General features: G+C 42.7%; 1 protein-coding gene across 1 annotated transcript; it reads left to right on the top strand.

Annotated features, from left to right (window-relative positions):
* The first annotated feature begins 309 nt into the window (after positions 1–309).
* LOC117874058 (cysteine-rich venom protein helothermine-like) lies at positions 310–14,118 on the top strand. Its single transcript, XM_034763876.1, has 7 exons — positions 310–369; positions 3,930–4,052; positions 5,946–6,036; positions 6,818–6,963; positions 8,448–8,545; positions 11,741–11,829; positions 13,737–14,118. Exons 1-7 carry the CDS (start codon positions 310–312, stop codon positions 13,862–13,864), a joined length of 735 nt encoding a protein of 244 aa, XP_034619767.1. The 3' UTR covers positions 13,865–14,118.
* The last annotated feature ends 7,107 nt before the right edge of the window (positions 14,119–21,225 follow it).

Genomic DNA, 21,225 nt, shown 5'->3' with positions numbered 1-21,225 from the left:
TCAAATAACAATTCCATCTAAAATTGTGATTTAAGTCTCAGAACGGGATGGCGGAGTGTTTTGAATTATGTATGGAGAGGCTTGAACAGGCCAGACAATATCTTTGGCTGGGTAGAGGTCTGCTACTCCGACCCCGACATCAAAATGGTTATTATGTTCATTCCCCTCCTTCGTTCTTGTTTCATAAAGGTGTGACCTGTGCCCCATAAACTATTTGTACCTTGTGAGAGATCTTTGGGGCGGGATCCCCATGACAATAAAACTTGTAATAGCCAAGGAGATTATCAATTGTTCTTTACTTTTTCAGAGATGATTCTGCTAACTGCACTTGTGTGTCTGGCCACTGGGTTACAGCAGTCTGTTGGACAGGTATGAGCCTTAAACTTTATGTCCCTCCAAATGCTTTGGTTCTTGCTTAGAAGCCCACTATATGCATCCGAAGAAGTGGGCTGTAGTCCACGAAAGCTTATGCTCTAATAAATTTGTTAGTCTCTAAGGTGCCACAAGTACTCCTGTTCTTTTTGCGGATACAGACTAACACGGCTGCTACTCTGAAAACAGATAAAACTGATACTTGACCACCAGCACCATTAATTATAACCCCTCCTTTTTTTCCTGCTGATATTGGAAGAATCTCTGTTCTATGTTTGCACCAAGCACAAATTTCTTGCTTTTCTCGTTCTTACCAGCAGCTGGTCTCAGCAATTTCTACCTTTGTCCTAAAATACTTCTTCCTAAGCATCCATTTGACTGATTGGACAAGGAACTTATATTCTACCATCACCATACTATCTGAGCACTTCACAATCCTTAACATAGTAATTCCTGAGGTAGGAAAATGTTATCATCACTACCTGGCTGATGGAGAACAGAGAGGCTATGTGACTTACCCAGACAGAAAGTCTGTAGTATACCAAGGAATTGAACCCACGGCTCCTAAATGGAAGGGCAGCACCCTTATCACTAGACTATCTTTACTCTCTGTAGGACACCAATGCACCATAAAGATATATGATAATTCCAATGTTCATTGTTCCCTAAATAATGTGTTTAGTGATGATAAGAGTGAAGGAGGCATATTTTTGGTACATAAATATATAGGGCATCATCTAAAGCTCAGTGAAATCGAAGGCTTGTTCTACACTGGGGAGGTATCAATCTAAGTTACGCAACTTCATCTATGTGAATAATGTAGCTGAAGTCGACGTACTTAGACCTACTCACCGCGGTGTCTTCACTGTGGTGAGTTGACTGCTGCCACTCCCCCATCGACTCTGCCTGTGCCTCTTGGGGCGGTGGAATACAGGAGTCGACAGGAGAGCGCTCGGGGGTCGATTTATCACGTCTAGACTAGATATGATAAATCAACCCCCGCTGGATCGATTGCTGCCCGCTGATCCGGCGGGTTGTGTAGACCAGTGGTTCTCAAACTAGGGCCGCCGCTTGTTCAGGGAAAGCTCCTGGCGGGCTGGGCTGGTTTGTTTACCTGCCGCGTCCGCAGGTTCGGCCGATCGCGGCTCCCACTGGCCACGGTTTGCTGTTCCAGGCCAATGGGGGCTGCAGGAAGCGGCACGGGCCAAGGGATGTGCTGGCCACTGCTTCCCGCAGCCCCCATTGGCCTGGAGCGGCAAATGGCCAGTGGGAGCTGCGATCAGCTGAAACTGTGGACATGGCAGGTAAACAAACCAGCCCGGCCCACCAGGGGCTTTTCCTGAACAAGCAGCGGCCCTAGTTTGAGAACCACTGGTGTAGACATACCCAAAGGGAGTCTCCACTGACTTTGCAACAGGCCCAACGAAATAACCATTTCATGGCATTCAGTGTTCCTAAGGCATGATTATCCTCTATTAGGATATAACTCAAGCATAGATCCTGCCCTCCTATTTTTAGCTTTTATCATTGGTGGGGTGAAGTTTAGGCAAAAAAAAAAAAAAGATTAAAAAAAGCGTTGAAAACAAAACTGTAACTGTTTGTATTTTATGCAGATCATGGATCCATTGTAAAAAGCAAACCATAAATTGTTGCCATTTAATAGTTGTATCCTAACTTATTTATTTGTAATCATGAAAATGTTTCTATTATTACTTCTTTTGTTTTGTTTTCAGGGCTTTCTTCAAGCTAAATGTTTGCCTGAATGTCCCACAGGGGTATTTTTAAACAAAATCCAAAGCCAGAATGATGGCTACATTATTGCTTTGTATCATCTGGGAAACCTACGTTGCATTTAACCAAACAGATCAGCCCATACTTCTGGAGGCACAATAGAAAAAATCAGTTTATGATTACTAAATCATGTTCATGATTTTGCAAAAAATCAGTTGTATAGAATGAGTGTTTTAATTAAGTCCAGAGGAGAGCAACAAAAATTATAAAAGACATTGAATACCTAACCTATGAGGCATATTTAGTCTTTAGAGAAGACTGATGGCGGGGACCTGATAGTCTTCAAATATGTTAAGGGTTGTTATAAAGAAGATGGTGAGCAATAGTTCTCCATGTCCACTGAATGCAGGACAAGAAGTAATTGGCTTAATCTGCTGCAATTAAGGGAGATAAAGGTTATTAGGAAGATATTAAGAAAAAATTCTAACTAAGAATAGTTAAGTAGTAGAATAACTTTCCAAGGGAGATTGTGTAATCCCCATCATTGGAGATTTTTAAGAGCAAGTTGGACAAACACCTGTCACTTGTTCCTGCCTCAGTACAAGGACTAGACTAGATGACTTCAAGGTCCCTTGCAGCTCTACATTTCTATGAGTCTAAGGCCTGGTCTACCCTGCTGCTTAAGTCGATGTAAGTTACATCGCTCAGGGGGGTGAAAAAATCACCACACCTGAGCGACGTAGCTTACATCGAACTACTGAGGTGTCTACACCATGCTATGTTGATGGGAGACACTCTCCTGCTGACTTAGCTTCTGCCTCTCGGGGTGGTGGAGTAGTGAAGTCAATGGGAAAGCGCTCTGCCATCGACTTATCGTGTCTTCACCAGACCCGCTAAATCAATGTCGCTGCATCAATTGCAGCGGTGCCGATTTAGCAGGCCAGTGAAGACAAGCCCTAAATCTTATGGCTGGGATTTTTAAAGATGTTATGTCCCCAGTTCCTACTGAATTTCAGTAACAATATTGCATTACAAATTGTCAGGTTAAACACCTTAGATGATTTAGATAACAAGTTTCCTTGCATTTGGCATTAATATAGAACTCTTAAATTCTTAAACCTGAAAGATTTTTGTGTAAAATTTAACTCCTGTCCCTGAGTGCTATTTGCTTTACTTAGGCTAAGGACAGACTGCAGTTTAGGTCAGTATAAGTTATATCGCTCAGGGGTGTGAATAAGCCAACGTAAGCACCAGTGTGGACAGCGGTATGTCGGTGGGAGATCTTCTCCTGCTGATGTAGTTACCACCGCTCATGTCACCGTAAGAACTCTCTCCCATCAGCTTACAGCTTCTGCACTATCAGGGCTACAGCAGCACAGTTCTGTAGTGTAGCCGTAGCCTTAGTATTTAATTCAGCGCCCAACCCTGAAACCGGATCCACATAGGTGCTGCCTGCAGGCCAAGCATTGGGGTCTCAGTTAGTAAAATTACACTAGACTAGTCAGTTTTATTTGTAGTCATTTTTAAATTCATTTTCAGGGACTGTAGTATAATGCTGCACTATTTCTGTTCACCCTTTTAAAAATACAAATAAATATTCCCATGCAAATTATTTTCTTCGCATTTCTTCCTAGAAGTCTTTCTATTGATCTGATATTTTTGTTTTTACAAAAGCTTATATTTACAAAACCTTACATTGTGGGCCAGTTTTTTTGAAAGAGAACCTTACAAACAGCACTTGTAAAAGCTGCATGACTGGGACCATTTCAGACACTGGCACACAGAATATTTTATGAACAAGTACATGGTACGTTATTTCATTTTAGGATCCAGCTCCAGCATATGCTGCTTTGTCTACTGACTTGCCAGAAGTGCAAATAGAGATCACTGACCAGCACAACGAGCTCAGGAGACTGGTATATCCAACAGCTAGAAACATGCTGAAGATGGTAAGATTGTATATAAGAACCTCTTAGTGTTACGATTCTAGCAGTGGTTTTCAAAGATCTCCATAATGGGACCCACCAAGAACTCACTCCTGGTTTGCTAGACGCTAGCTGGGACCTCCATTAACCATTCAACGCATTTGGTTGTGATTTCCGGACTCCTACTTGTAACCCAGTTGGGAGCTACCACATTCAGAATGAGAACCCATGTGTCAGCGATTGAGAAGCGGCTCTTTGCTGCCATACTACAAATAGTTGAGCTGGCTGGAAATTTTGTGACAGAACATTTTTCTCTTGTAAAATGCTGACTCATCCAAAATGAAACATTTCATGGAAATGTGTCGGGTTTGATTAATTTTTGAAGGAGTACCGCCAGGTACTCCAGGGCTTCCAGGGTCTACAGCTCCAGAGCAGTTCACTACACAGATTGCCCCAGGATTGGAGACCCCAGGAATTCTAGGCTCCCTGATACAGAACCGGGAGCTCTGACACCAGTAGGTACTCTCAGAAACTAAGTACCAACACCGCAGCAGGGAGCCTGGACATCCTGAGGGCCCTCAGGGCTCCCTGCCATGGAGCTGGTAGCCTGGAAGACCTGTGAGCCCCAGTTCCTAGGCTCACAGCTTAGCTGTAACTCATAGACCTTCTAAGCTTCCAGCGCCCTGATGCTGATGGGGAGCGGGTGACTAGAAGTGCTGGGAGCCTGGGCTGAGTCCATTTTGGAGATTGGTCTCTGAGGTGGGAGTTAATTTTGAAATTTTCCAAAGGAAATGTTTCAGTTATTTCTAAATAAGTCTCCTTCAATTCCCTTCCACGGGGAAATTTTGAAATGTCTACTTCTCACTTCAAAACAATTTTTTTCAAAATGTTGCAATTTCCCAAGGAATGGAAATTTGGACTTTTAACCAAGTAGCTGAAAACATTATCTAATGTATCAAGGTGGGGAGACCACATAGGTTTCCAGGGGAATGGAAGGAGAGGACAATAAGAAAAGAGAGTAGATGGGAGAGGAGCTGTGAAAAGTGAATGCTAGAATTATTGATGGCCATTGAACAGGATGCAGTGAGTATGAAAACAGACTTCCATTTGGCTCTATACAGAAGCATCTTACTTATTCAGTTAGTTGCACATTCCATGATTCTCTGTATTCCATTCAAGTATAATGTCCAGGAGACTGAATCTATTCGATTGCAATATGTTTTGCACCCTTAACTTTTGTAGTACCGAATAACCAGATTGTTTTAAAGTACTTGTGAAAACTAAGACAATGAGAGCATTACAATGGAAATTGAAGTACTCTGGCCACAAAAAAAGTGCATCATTTAAGCAATGTACCTATTCTGTTGGTCATTATGGCTCCATCCTGGAGAACCACCCTGAGGGGTGAGAAGCTCTGTCTTCATGCAAATTCATTTAGTTTGTTTAATTAGGTTCCCAATCATGGTGTTAATGGTGAAAATTTGTGCCAACATTAGTGGTGCTCTTTGTGGAGTGGACATTTATTCCATAGGTACTGAGTTGAGACCAACGACCCATTTAGCATAGATCAACAAAGAGACACATCAACATCCTCCCAAGCCATCCTCACCACCAATTATATTCACAAGCCTAGTTCTAAATTCTAAAAACTGCACAAATCCCATGGGAATCAAAAGGAACCTCTGAAAAATCAACCTCTGAAAAATCAAGCCTCCTTTATTTATATGCCTATCTGTAGATTTAGGGTTGATCAGGGGATTTAGACACACACAATTCCCATTAGTCAGCTTTGAAAATCTCAATCTGGGTTTCTAACTTCAGGAAAGCGAATCAAAGCAGGCAAATCAAATTCACATTTGCTGATTGTTTTACTCTTTGAATTGCTTAAGAATGCCCAATATCTCCCATTTCATTAAGGTATGGAATGCTGAAGCTGCAAAGAATGCTAAAAGTTGGGCAGAACAATGCATTTATTCCCATAGTCCTGTATCCAGAAGAAAAGTTGGAAGTAAGTAAAATATGACTTTTGGCAAGCAATGTATCATTAAGCAGTCTGGACTACATGATGTTGCCTCATATGTGAGCGAGGAGAGAGAGCGTAAAGGGAGCTCTTGCCCAATAGCACAGAAGGGACAGTCATAAGCTCGTTCCCAGAACTGGGTAGACCATAGTGGTATAGAATGATATCAGTGCTATAGTAATCTACACGAAGAAAGTGAGGCTGTGTCCCACTGTAATGACCAGTCCATATAAAGGAGAGGAGTCAATTACAGCTACCAGCAAGAGCAGTTTGGCTCTCCACAACTGGGAAAGGTGGGAATCAGATATTATGGTGATAGGTATATAGACAGATCCCTCTTGCAAAGACCAGGAGGTTGGCCAGAGTGGAACTGGGTCTTGCAGATTTGGGAAGCCTCAATTAGGTGTGAGGAGTTGGGAAAATATCATTGTTTAAACTGGTTCATGTTGAAAACTTTAACAATAATTTAACCAGGTTCACATCTAAACTTAAAGGGTGTGATTCTTGTTTACACTAAGGCCTGTTTTATGCCACTCTCGCAGTGTAAAGGGGTAAATGAGGATGACACCCAAGGAGTTTAGTGTGCACGTATGTTAAATGTGCAAGTATGCACAGAGCATTGTTCATGAGGGCATTTTGGGGGGCTGATGCAATTTCAAAGCAGTCATTTTTTCTTCTAGGTTGTTTTTTCTCCTCAATGATGAAGGTGTTACAATATTCCCAGAAACTCTTCATTATATCATTGGTGGACTCTCTTTCCATTATTTAGATATCACCTGTGGTGAAAATCTCTATTATTCAAGTGTTCCCAAATCATGGTCATCTGCACTCCAAGGCTGGTTTGATGAGAGAGATTCCTTCACATTCGGTGTTGAACCAACATCATCAAATGCAGTGACTGGACACTATACTCAGGTATGGATAGTAACTATAGCATAACATGCCACATTTGCTAAAGAGTCCTCTTAACTTGTGCCAGAAGTCTTATGCATGCAAGCGTTCACATGAGCTGGCATAGTTGCATATCTAACTAACTGATTTTCTAATACGAATCCAGGATTTGGAGCATAAGACTAATGTTCTTGATCAAAATTAGACGCTTAAAAGTTTGCATGCACAAAATTGGTGACACAACTTTAGACGCCGTACTGAGGTGATTTGGAAAATGTGTTTAATTTGGATCATCACTAAATTCATAATTTAAGAAGGAAACAGATGCAGCCTTTGACATGAGGTACATTATTTTTTCCACCAGGGACTATCCAACATCACTCCTTGAGCCATAATATTTAGTTCACTATATTTAAGCAAGAAGGCACCCCTTCATAATCCTTTTATATGGCAGATAAGGCCTAGGCAGTGGATCCCAACTGGTCCTTATTTGACAGACAAAGATTTAGGGTAGTGTCTTGTCAATCATATCAACTGAAGATTTTGTCCAGTGCTTCCCCTTTCAAAATGAACCATCCTCTTGGACTTCTGGAGGAATCAGAATTTATATGAGGGGGTAGGACGCTGCTGAAGGTTTGATCTGTGAAGGAGTGGGAGCCGGTAGCAATACTATCTTTCCTAGAATCTCACCTCTAATGTCATCTAACTATCTGAGGATCTTCACTTAGATTCAGCATCTGGATTGCATCTGGATTGCAGTGCAGTCCTGCTTACATTACAGACACAAGGAGATTTGTGATGTCTTTGTCACATAAAGGACTCAGCCCAGATTTGAACATCCAGTATATGTCTAGCCCCCAGTCTAAACAGCAGAGAACACAACTTCTTTAAATACTGAATAAAACTAATCTGAAATATGCTTCTGTTTGCTTTAATGACCCTCTTTCTAGGGAAATCACCGACACACTAGTCAAACATACTTACTTTTAGAAGCCCTCACTGCATCACGATTATAGTATATTGACAAAACAGGGACATCAAGGGGCAGATTCTCAGCTGATGTAAATCAGGGGAGCACCAGTGAGGCCAAGGGTGCTACTTTAATTTATAGCAGTTACGGAACTGACCTATGAAACCTACATATTTTACAAAATTCTGCCCTATTTCCTGCTGTCTGAGAATTACTCTCAGTTACATCACAGTGATGCTGTCTAGTAGTGAAAGCAAGGAATTGCTAGCTGAGGGACTCTGCCATGGATTCACCATGTGATTGTAGGCAAAGTGTTTCACCTGTCTCTGCCTCAGGTTCAACACCTGTAAACTAGAGATAATGATACCCATCATGACATCCTTCTTCGAGAGCCTTAATATTACTACATGGTACAATGATTCTGTGCAAAAATCTCAGTGGCAAAGTTAAATATCACTGTTAAATGTAGATATTATTATTATTACTCTTTACAAGAATAGATAACATTATCTAATGTGTTTTTTTTTCCTATTTACAGATGGTTTGGTATAAGTCTTATGAGATTGGATGTTCATTTGCTTTCTGTCCATACTCGGCTCTGTACAAGTACTATTATGTTTGCCATTACTACCCTGCGTACGTATTCACTGTGGATTTTAGTCATTTTATAAATCCCTTTTGTCATTTCATTTCTGAAATAATTCAGCAAGACTTCAGCTAAATAGCAGCATGCATAATAATTACCATGTGTGATTATGAATGGATGAAGTGTGGTAAGGGTCAGATATGTGAATCTCTTGAAAAAATGCACAGGGATACTTACACCAAAACTAAATCCTTCACTATGAAACCCCCCAGCAGAATACCATGAAGATTATCTTTGAATTCCATAACTTTTCCGCATCAGTAAATTAAAACCCTCATGGTATGTAACCCTCTCAGACTGAGCCCAGTATATAGTATTATGGCCCTACCAAACTCACAGTCCATTTTGGTCAATTTCATAGTCACAGGATTTTAAAAATTGTAAATTTCATGATTTTTTTTTTCAGCTATTTAAATCTGAAATGTCACAGTGTTGTAATTTTAGGGGTCTTGACCCAAAAGGCAGCTGTGCAGGGGATTGCCAGGTTAGTGTAGGCAGGTCGCGGTACTGCTACCCTTGCATCTGTGCTGCTGCTGGTAGCAGCACTTCCTTCAGAGCTGGGCAGCTGGAGAGCAGAGGCTGCTGGCCAGGAGCCCAGCTCTGAAGGCAGAGCTGCCGCCAGCATCAGTGCAGAAGTAAGGGTGGCAATACCATACAATATCATCCTTACTTCTGTGCTGCTGCCTGTAGAACTGGGCCCTCAGGCAGCAGCCACCACTCTCTGACCGCCCTGCTCTGAAGCAGCAGTGCAGAAGTAAGGGTGGGATGGTGTGGTACCATCCTTGCCACCCTCACTTCTGCGGTGCTGCTGGTGTGGCGCTGCCTTCAAAGCCGGTGCCCAGCTACCAGCTTCCGCTCTCTGGCCGCCCAGCTCTGAAGGCAGTGCAAAAGGAAAGGTGGCATTACCGCGATCCCCATAAAATAGCTTTGTGACTCCCCTGCAAGTCCCTTTTGGGTCAGGAACCCCAATTTGAGAAACGCTGGTCTCCCCTGTTAAATCTGTATAGATAGGGTAAAAGCACAAAAAAGACAAGTTTCACAGAGCGGTGAGACCAGATTTCATGGGGGGAGACCAGATTTCGCAGTCTGTGATGCATTTTTCATGGCCATAAATTTGGTAGGGTCTTATCTATGATGTAGAGAGAGAACAAATTGGCAAGAGAGACAGGAATTGAGGAAGATGGGAACGTTTTAAAGGGAATGGGCAAATCAAGGACACCTGGCTAGAGAGAATGGAAAGGAAAAAAAATAATGAAACAGGTCTCATATGAAAATTCACTTTATTCACTTTGTTTCTACTCTATTTTATATCCTCCCCGCTCGTCCTCTGTCTGTGTTCTCAGGTAAGGCCCTCATCCTGCAACTGAATCCAACACAAAAGTTGCAATTGCAAATTCTTTGGGGGGATATACTTGTCTCATTTTATGTCTGTAAAGTAGTTGTTGCACATGTCATAATAATTCATAAGGAACTGACTTTGGGATAAAATGTACCCAGTGAAGATGTCAGAACTGGAGCTGTCCGAAAAAGAGAATTTCTGTTGTGTGGAAAATTCAGAGATTTTGAATTTTAGCCTGAATTAGGACAAACAGTCAAAATCTCAGATTTTAATGTGGAACAAAATATTCCCAAAGATTTCATGTTCCTAAGGTTGAAATGTTTAATTTCATCCTTCCCATTTTATTATATAATATTAGCAGCTGAAAGCCTGTGTTGGCACACAGCTCTAATTTGGAAAGACATGTATGTAAAAAGCCGAAAATTATGGAGAATTTAAAAATTGGATGGTAACAGACTGTGAATCCCAGTGATGATTGAACTACTGGTGATATTTCCATCACTGCACACTGACTCCACCAACATTCTAAACTTCAAGGTGTTATGTGGGATTATTGTGTGTGCTGTTAGTGTTGTGTAAGCGGATGTGTTGATTTGTGTGTGGATTGTGTTGTGCTGGAAATGTTTTGGGGATTTGTGTGGGTGGCGAGTGAGAGGTGTGTGCTGCAGTGAGGGGCTATCTGTGTTCAGGATTATTGTGTCTACTGGTTGTGTACTTGTGTGGGTGGTTGTGTTGATTTGTGTGAGAAGGTGGGTTGTGCTGGAAGATTTGTGTTGATTTGTGTGGGTGTCAGCTGAGCCAAATAATCCACCATCTGTGGAGTTTTCCTCATATAATCATGCAAATTCTCTGTGGAGTAAAGACTGGTGATTGGTTGAGTTGCCTCTGATATCACAATGGTCTAGGACTCTGGGCATGACATAGATACATGCCTTATTGTAGCTATACACCTCATGGGTGTAATTTGTAAACTCAAAATTACTGAGAACTTAAAAATTGGACTGCAATAGACTGTGAAACCAAGTGATGTCTCAACCTGGTGATACTGTGAACAAATGAGCCCTTAATCATGCTTCTAGCTGTTTCCATCACTTCACACTGACTCAACAGACAGTTAGGTTTTAGAATGACACACAGTGACATTCATGGAATACACCTCTACCCCGATATAGAGTGACCCAATATAACACTAATTCAGATATAATGTGGTAAAGCAGTGCTCCGGGGGGCGGGGCGGGGGGGAGCGGGGCTGCGCACTCCGGCAGATCAAAGCAAGTTCGATATAACACGGTTTCACCTATAACCCGGTAACATTTTTTGGCTCCCGAGGACAGCGTTATATCAGGGTAGAGGTGTGCATTATATTATATTTATTATATTATTTGAAATGATAAAGTCAAAATGAAATCTTTTACTTTATTGAAATGATTCAATTCAATGATTTTCCATTGAAAATTTTGTTAAACTTGATATGTTTCCGTTTCCACAATGTTTAAATGTCAGTGAAACAGCATTTTCCAACAGAAAACTACCGTCAGAAAATTTGACCAGCTCTGGTCAAAACGCTACAGCCCAGATTTTAAGTTAGATGCTTGCAATTGCAGGAATACATTTGTACATGCCAATGCAGTATGCTCATACAAAACACTAACTAGTTATGCCTACATACATATAACTGATTTGCATGCATCAGGCAGGTGATGCAAATGTACATGCACAATTGTACTCACCTAACTTGACTAATGGCTGCAGAACCATCCTCTTTTGTATGTATTCTGGATTGAACTTTGAAGTATGAATGAAAAATGAGATTTGTCAGACATTTTATGTCATTTTAAAATTTTAGGGGAAATGTAGTAGGATCAACTACGACACCTTACAAAAAAGGAGACCCATGCGGCGACTGTCCTGATGCTTGTGACAATGGACTGTGCAGTAAGTTAATATATTATTGTACCACCTACATATTTTTGGTGAGTCTCATGACATGCTGAATTCCCTAATCCAGTCCAAGTAGAGCATGGGGGTTTGACACCTCTGTTTGTAATGAGCAATGATACATAGAGACACCACATTCTCTGGTTCAGGGCATTACAGCAGGTGTTCCAGTTCTGGCAGACAGCTATTCCTCTTTTATCTACAGGATTCTTACTTTTTCTGTAGTGTCGCTGTCACTCAAAAGCAGCTGCTATGTAATATGAATGAAGTTATTCTCCCTCCCATCCAGCCCCTCCGTGTCACAGACCTATAGTTCATGTCATTAGTAGGCAGTGCACCTAAGCAATGGTATTGCAATAACTGTAGCGTAGATTCCTTCTATGCAGTTGGTGTTTCTAATGTTACATTTAGTAATAAATTATGCCTGGGGGAACGTAAAGGGTTGCCACAGAGCTAAACCAAAAACATCCTGTGGCCTGACATCCTCTTATTCAAATTAATGGCAAAACCTACGCTGATTTCAGTGGGAGAGGAGCAGGTTCATGGTTAGCGACGATCCCTTAGCCACACAGAATCATCAGCACTTGTAAGAGTCTAAGGTAGTTTGGGGGAAAAGGAAAGGAAGAAAAGTCAGGGCCCTGGTGGGGAGAGGGTTGTTGGTCAAAACTCTTTCTGCTCGTTTCCCATTACCACCATTCTGCCCACATCCCTCTATCCAGCCTGCTCCTTTCAATTCCTGTCTCCCCCTACCTGCCCCGGACCTGCCCTGCAGCCATCTCCCTTCCTCCTCTCACCCTCATGCCAGGCAGTCAGTCATTTCTATAGGCAGCTGCTTCCGCCCACAATCCCCTCAGACAGCCAATGCACCAGCAGGGGGAGGGAGTATTGAGACCCTCCCTTCTGGCTCCTGGTCCCATTGCAGTTGCTGATGGGGGGAAGGAACAATATAAGAACAACTCCATTCTCTTCGTAGCCCTGCGGGATGCATGAGTTTTCTTCAGGGATGTGGAAATGCCTGAGAGGACCACTGCATGCATGAGTGTAATTTCCAGTGCATGACACTTGTCAGCCCTGCACTCCCTTGGCATGGACCCCTGGGTCTGTGAACAGGACTCCACAGTGTTCAGAAAGGGGGTGCTGCAAAATCAGCTGAATCTCCCATCTGCACTGAGGAAGAGAGTCATGCCTATGGGCAGGACCGGCTCCAGGGTTTTTGCCGCCCCAAGCAGCAGAAAAAAAAAAAAAAAAGCCACGATCGCAATTGCGATCGGCAGCACTACGGCGGCAGCTCCACCGCGCCGCTTTTTTCTTCGGCGGGAATTCGGCAACAGGTGCTTCCCTTCAAGAGGGGCCCACCGCCGAATTGCCACCGAACAGCCCGACGTGCCACCCCTTCCCCTTGGCCGCCCCAAGCACCTGCTTGCTGGGCTGGTGCCTGGAGCCAACCCTGCTTATGGGGAGTACATACCATGCCTGTCTCAAGGGTATAATTTGGTCCACAGCTTTCACTCCCTTGGTTTATGCTGGTTTTGCTGAACTAAGGCAGGAGTATAAACTGAGTAAGGGGCTCAGAATTTGGCTCAGTGTCTCCCCCAGAGCCAGTGCTAGCCATCGGGGGCCCTAAGCAGGAATATTTCCTCCCACCCCAATACTAAAACAGGCAAGTTCTTAGAATAAAAAGATAGTAGGAGGGGCCCTTGAACTGCTTGGGGCCCTAAGCAATTGCTTAGTCTGCTTCTGCCTAGCGCTGGCTCTGGGGTGTCTCCTATAAAACACAATGCAGCTGCTCTGCCTCTCAGAATCACTGTTTATCTTGGCAGTTCTTAGAGACTTAAACAAAACGAATGGGTAACAGTCATATAGCAAAATAAACTGCTTTAACCATGTGCTCCCATTTCTTTCAGCCAATCCTTGCAAGTATGAAGATACATATGCCAACTGTGGTCAATTAAAAAAGCAATATACCTGTAAACACCCGTTTGTCCTAAAATATTGTACTGGTTCCTGTCAGTGCACCACTGAAATACAGTAATAACTTAAAGTTAGCCTCTGCAGTAAAATGAAAATAAATAAAATCACATATTTCCAAACTAGATATAATTCTAGATAAAGATTCTAACGATGTATTCTGCATTGTATGCTGTGATCCTCCTCCTGTGTAAGTTTCATGTTGTATTAAGTCTCACTTAGCTATTAACTAGGGGCATCTGGTCTTCTCAATCTGCCTGTAGAACTCCTTTGACGTCAATGAAATAAAACCCCCTTAACCATGTTGTTCTTTGCCTTGAGACAATTGTTATATTTGGAAAATTTTAAAACCTGTGACAAAATTAGCCCACATCTTTTCATTTAATACTCATTAAAACAGTGATGATTTTTATTTTTGTTTTAAATTCTGCACATGCTGAGTTCTGCATAGCATTCAGGGCAGTAGGTTCTAATCTCATTTAAACTGGAGTAAAATCCAGAATAACTCTATTGGATTCAGTAAAGTTGTTCCAGATTTATTCCAGTATAAATGAGATCAGAACCTTGCCCAGAAAGATCCCACTTCATTGTCAACTTGGTTTTACACAAAATCCCATTTTAATTACTGAAGGAGCTGATTGAAGGAACTTTCTTTTAAAATGGGCAAAGCTTATTTGAAAATGTACTTTTTAGTTGTATGCAAGAAAAACAATCATGGCTTGAAGCCCATAGAAGAAAGAAACCTGACACTTAAGTATATTAATTTCACTTACTTAATAACTTCATTTTGTTTTTGTGACCTTTCTCTTTGTCATATTCCTGCAAAATAAACACCTTAATTTTCTGTTTGATTATCTTCATTGGAGCATAATCCCTACTTTCCGCTCTACCTGGCAAAGCAAACAGTTACAAATACCTGGATACATAGCAAGCTCACAAAGCACTTCGTTACATTTTCACATGTAAAATGCTATTGTTGACAAAAGCAAATGACCCAGAGAAAAAACAGACAGAGATTTAATTGAAAGCAAATAATTCCTATTAATTCCACAAACACACTGATTCATCAGGATATACTAACTTAAAGCATCTGAGTTGTCCCATTGACTTCAGAGTGTCTGCTCATGTACTTAAAGTTAGGCATGTGATTAATTGCCTGGTTGAACTGAGGCCCAAAACATTTTGTAGCTGGTTAGTTCAAAGAATGAAAAGGTGGGACGTGTTGATCTGGTTGGAGAAAAACCAGTAGGAGAGCCCGATGCACAAGGGAAATGCCCTGAGCCTAAGCTTGAGGTGTCTCAGATGTATCAGGCAGTCACGGGAGGCAAGGTTTTCCACTCTGTATAGTTTGGCCCCTTGCATGGATTCCTCAGCCCTCCGATGCAGTCTTGAGGTGTGAAGAATTTCCCTGCAGCCTTGACGATGCTCATAGGGTTGTAGATCTGAATGAGAAATGCATCCCTGTTCACCCGTGCCCAAGTCTGCTTTTGAAGTGCCCCATAGGGAGGCTTGTACCTCCTGTCTGAGTCGCTCGGGTAGGATCAGGCCTGCAGGCAGGATCGGGTTCTCTGAAGCCTGGGTTAATGCAGCACACAGCTGGGGAAGTTGGTTTTTGAGGTAACCAGAGGACGATCCCGTCATCTGAAAAGAAAATCTGAGCACGCAATTTACACAACAGGTCTCTGCCCAAGAGATTAACTGGGGAGTCAGGAGCTAACAAAAAGGCATGGGAGGTGGAGACACCAGAGATCTCTATAGTAGCCTCTTGCAACACAGAATAGTCAAAAGACTTTCTGCCTATACCCATTACCGGAATACTTTTATCAGTGAGGCTTCCCTTTTTGAACACCGGGTAAAGGCCATTTACTTAACATATAATCCAAAGGGCTATCCTTAGAGAGTTTCCCCTGAGACCCACCCATCCTCCTTCTGACACTCAAACAGAGAATTAAACAGAAAGACGGAGGGAATAATGGTCTAATCCAGAAATTCCAAGTCAGGGATTTCTACTCACACCGACTGCTACAGGGGACGGGACAGAAGGATCTCAATTCGACCTTAGGGCTTCCTCGCACACTATGGCTTCCATCCTGAGGAATTAAGAACGAGAAGCTCAGTTCCGCCCACACACCTAACACCCAAGTGTATGAGACAGAAATATATTAACCAGTTAACCAGAACAGAACCAGAGCCAGGTAGTATTTCCTTATCCTATTAGGACTCACCTTTATCAGAGCATGAACCCCAGGGGACGCAGTGAAGTGTGGAAGAGGGGCTAAGCACCCCTTTGGCGCCGTTCCTAGTTCGCCGCAGCCGTCCGGAGTTCAATGTCCGAGCTAAGAGGGTCCCATCTGGGTCGCCAGAAACTGTTACCGAAATATCAGGTCTGCCTAGCTGAGAGCCAATAACAGCCAGACAGGGATAAGGAAGAGGTTGCTTTATTCTGCAGAAGAAAGGAGAGCTTTTCACCTTAGTACAAAAACTCTGGGTTGGTCTACACTTAGTCCGGACTTCGGACTAAGGTACGCAAATTCAGCTACGTTAATAACGTAGCTGAATTCGAAGTACCTTACTCCGGACTTACCGCGGTCCAGACGCGGCCGGAAGTCTCCCCCCGTCGACGCCGCGTACTCCTCTCGGCGAGCTGGAGTACCGGCGTCGATTGTGAGCACTTCCGGGATCGATCCCAGAACATCGATGGCGTGCCTCCGGACCAGCCGGTAAGTGAAGACTAGGCCTCAAACTCATACAAAAACCAAAAATCTTTTATACACACTCAAACACAGGCTCCGATCGTGTTAACATTTGATTGGTGGTTGCCAAACCCTGCACTTCTACTATCTGGTCAGTGAAAACCGGTTTGGGACCAGCTCCAACTACCTCAAGGCAGAGAAGGGAAGACAGTTCAAAAGTTCAGGCTACTGTGTACATGAGTGTCTGTTTCCCCCTAATGGCCGCTGGCTGCCATAAGGGCTGCTAGCTGTTAAGGGGGGTCACTGCCGACTGTCACAAAGATAATGGATTTCAATCAGGAAAACTTTAGCAATCTCAGGGAGTTGGTAGGTAAGATTCCATGGGAAGCAAGTCTAAGGGGAAAAACAATTGGCAGTTTTTCAAAGAGACATTATTAAGGGCACAAGAACAAACTATCCCACTGTGTAGGAAAGATAGGAAGTATGACAAGAGCCCACCCTGGCTTAACCAGGAGATCTTCAAGTGATCTAAAAATCAAAAAAGAGTCCTACAAAAAGTGGAAACTAAATCAAATTACAAAGGATGAATATGAACAAATAAGACAAGTATGTCAAAATAAAATTAGAAATGTGAAGGCACAACACAAAATTAAACTAGCTAGAGACAAAGGGTAACAAGAAAACAGCCTACAAATACATTAGATGCAAGAGGAAGACCAAGGACAGGGTAGGCCAGTTACTCAATGAGGTCAGGGGTGGGGGAACAATAACAGAAAATGTGGAAATGGCAGATGTGCTTAATGACTTTTTTATTTCGGTTTACACCAAAAAGGTTAGTGGCGTTTGGACATCTAACATAGTGAATGCCAGTGATAATGAAGTAGGATCAGAGGCTAAAATACAGAAAAAATAAATTAAAATTACTTAAACAAGTTTGGTGTCTTCAAGTCACCAGGTCCTGATGAAATGAATCCTAGAATACACAAGGAGCTGACTGAGGAGATAACTGAACCATTAGTGATTATTTTCAACAAGTCACGGAAGACGGAAGAGATTCCAGAGGACTGGAAAAGGACAAATATAGTGCCCATCTATAAAAAGGGAAATAAAGACAACAGGGAAATTACAGACCAGTCAGTTTAACTTCAGTATCTAGAAAAGATTATGGAGCAAATAATTAAGCAATCAATTTGAAAACATCTAGAAGATAATAAGGTGATAAGTAACAGCATGGATTTGTCAAGAACAATTCGTGTCAAACCAACCTCACAGTTTTCTTTGACAGGGTAACAAGCCTTGTGGACGGGGGGGGGAAGCAGTAGATATGGTATATCTTGACTTTAGTAAGGCTTTTGATACTGTCTCCCATGACCTTCTCATAAACAAACTAAGGAAATCCAACCTAGATGGAGCTACTATAAGGTGGGTGCATAACTGGTTGGAAAACTGTTCCCAGAGAGTAATTATCAGTGGTTCACAGGCAAGTTGGAAGGGCATAATGAGTGGGGTCCTGCAGGGATCAGTTCTGGGTTCTGATCAATATCTTTATCAATGATTTAGATGATGGCATAAAGAGTACACTTATAAAAGTTTGTGGACAATATCAAGCTGGGAGGGCTTGCAAGTGCTTTGAAGGATAGGATTATAATTCAAAATGATCCGGACAAACTGGAGAAATGGTCTGAAGTAAATAGGATGAAATTCAATAAGGACAAATGCAAATTACTCCACTTAGAAAGGGACAATGAGCTGCACACATACAAAATGGGAAATGACTGCCTGGGATGGAGTACTTTGGAAAGGGATCTGGGGGGTCATAGTGTATTAAAAGCTACATATGAGTGAACAGTGTAACACTATTTCAAAAGAAGCAAACATCATTCTGGAATGTATTAGCAGGAGTGTTGTAAGAAGTAATTCTTCCGCTCTACTCCATGCTGATTAGGCCTCAATTGGAGTATCGTGTCCAGTTCTAGGCACCACATTTCAGGAAGGATGTGAACAAATTGGAGAATGTCCAGAGAAGAGCAACAAAAATGATGAAAGGTCTAGAAAACATGACCTTTGAGGGAAGATTGAAAAAAATGAGTGTGTTTAGTCTGGAGAAGAGAAGACTGAGAGGGGACATGATAAAAGTTTTCAAGTACATAAAAGGTTGTTACAAGAAGAAGGGAGAAAAATTGTTCTCCTTAACCTCTGAGGATAGGCCAAGAAGCAATGGGCAGCAAGGGAGGTTTATGTTAGACATAAGGAAAAACTTCCTAACTGTCAGGGTGGTTAAGCACTGGAATAAATTGCTTAGGGAGTTTGTGGATTCTCCATTATTGGAGATGTATAAGAGCATGTTAGACAAACACCTGTCAGGGACTGTCTAGATAATATTTATCCATGAGTGCAGCATATAGACTAGATAACCTCTTGAGGTCCCTTCAATGATTCTATATCCTCAATTCTAGGCACGGAATACACATCTGGTACCATGACAGAATTAAGTTTTCCATTATCAAGACAAAACCTTTACAGCGTTGTCTTTCTTAGGGACCAAGTTCACAGGTGATGCCCAAGAGCTGACAGACTATTTAATTACTCCTTAAGGTCCTTTTGCATTTTCATAGAATCATAGAATATAAGGGTTGGAAGGGATCTCAGGATGTCATCTAGTCCACCGCCTGCTCAAAGCAGGACCAATCCCCAACTAAATTATCCCAGCCAGGGCTTTGTCAAGCCTTGCCTTAAAAACCTCTAAGGCCTAGTCTACACTTACCGGCTGGTCCGGAGGCACGCCATCGATGTTCTGGGATCGATTTATCGCGTCTGGTTAAGACGCGATAAATCGATCCCGGATCGATCCCGGAAGTGCTCACAATCGACGCCGGTACTCCAGCTCGCCGAGAGGAGTATGCGGCGTCGACGGGGGGAGACTTCCGGCCGCGTCTGGACCGCGGTAAGTCCGGACTAAGGTACTTCGAATTCAGCTACGTTATTAACGTAGCTGAATTTGCGTACCTTAGTCCGAAGTCCGGACTAAGTGTAGACCAGCCCTAAGGAAGGAGATTCCACCATCTCCCTAGGTAACCCATTCCAGAGCTCCACCACCCTCCTAGAGAAAAAGTTTTTCCTAATATCCAACCTAAACCTCTCCCACTGCAACTTGAGACCATTACTCCTTGTTCTGTCATCTGCTACCACTGAGAACAGTCTAGATCCATCCTCTTTGGAACCCCCTTTCAGGTAGTTGAAAGCAGCTATCAAATCCCCCCTCATTCTTCTCTTCTGGAGACTAAACAATCCCAGTTCCCTCAGCCTCTCCTCATAAGTCATGTGCTCCAGCTCCCTAATCATTTTTGTTGTCCTCCGCTGGACTCTCTCCAATTTGTCCACATCCTTCCTGAAATGTGGAGCCCAAAACTGGACACAGTATTCCAGATGAGGCCTCACCAACGTTGAATTTTGTACTCTTTTTTTTTTTTTTTTACAGGTCGTAATGCCACCACCAAGTCTTCTATTTCAAAAGAGTGTTTACGAATCTTTTTATCATGCCACACATATCGTTTGGATTGACTGTCTTTGAGGTTAGTTTGAAAAATACCCACCAGGTCTTTTAACTCCTTTCTAAACCTTTGTACATGTTCAGTTAGTGACTCTTCCTTTGTCTCAGTGTGCCCTTCACAGAAGTCTCTGATGAGATCTAGGGGACCCCTCACTTTCTTTCCATATAGGAGATCAAATGGGGAAAACCCAGTTGAGTCTTCCGGTACCTACCTATAATCAAACAGCAAATACGGTAATAATTCATCCCAATCTTGAACCCTCTTAATTGCAACATACCCAGCATGGATTTTAGGGTCCTATTGAATCTTTCCACCAAACCATTTATTTTTGGATGAACTGAGGCAGCTTTTAGTTGTTTCTCCCCACATGACTTCCATGGCAAACTGACTAGCTGAGACATGAAATTTGACCCATGGTCAGATAAAATCTCATTAGGGAAACCCACTCTGCTAAAAGATAGTGAAAAGGGCACTTGCTACAGATTCTGCCTCAATGTTAGAGCTACTTCTTCAGGATATCTAATGACAAAATCCATCACCACCAAGATATATTTCTTCCTCCTACAAGTAGAACGTGGCATAGGGCCCACACTGTCCCTTGCTACCCTCAGAAATGCCTTTTGTATTACAGGCTACGGACATTGGTGAACTTTCTGGTGTCCTGAAGCTCTTCAGCAATAGTTCCCCACAGCTTCCTGTATTCCTGGCTAGTAGAGATTTTTCTTTAATCTGATAGTTCTCTGTGCCCTCAAGTGACCAGCAAAGGGACAATCATGTGCTAATAACATTAATTCCTTACAGTGCTGGGTGGCCATAACTAACTTTTTATAGGGGTACCCAGGGCTTTTGGGTTTTTTCCCATACAGTCTCTTTCTCGGGCTCCCCCTTTAGGACACACACTCTGTTACCAGATGTGCCCATTACTTTGGGGTATGCTCATTTATTCGGGTTACTCCTCTGGGGAAGGGGGTTCTGTAATCCTGTCAATGTACTGCTTGTGTCACTTGTGTTTACATATGGAGCTCTACTTCTCCCTTCTGCAAGTCCCCTCCCAATGGAGCTATCCTGCAGGACCTAAGGTCCCTAGGGCTGGGTTACTCCCATCCCAGAACCAGATAAACACCCACACACCCACACGTACATTAACAGAGCAAGTCTGAGCGGACCGGGTCAATCAGCAC

This window comes from Trachemys scripta, chromosome 3 (assembly GCF_013100865.1).
Source record: "Trachemys scripta elegans isolate TJP31775 chromosome 3, CAS_Tse_1.0, whole genome shotgun sequence".
Lineage (NCBI taxonomy): Eukaryota > Metazoa > Chordata > Testudines > Emydidae > Trachemys > Trachemys scripta.
This window is presented reverse-complemented; position numbering and strand designations above follow the sequence as displayed.

What these genes read in the sequence shown, in the direction of transcription:
- LOC117874058 (XM_034763876.1), top strand. Translation starts at nt 310, where the DNA reads ATGATTCTGCTAACTGCACTTGTGTGTCTGGCCACTGGGTTACAGCAG. An exon ending in TACAGCAGTCTGTTGGACAG is followed by an intron (nt 370 to 3,929) that starts GTATGAGCCTTA and finishes ATTTCATTTTAG; the next exon opens with GATCCAGCTCCAGCATATGC. An exon ending in GTTTGCCATTACTACCCTGC is followed by an intron (nt 8,546 to 11,740) that starts GTACGTATTCAC and finishes TTAAAATTTTAG; the next exon opens with GGGAAATGTAGTAGGATCAA.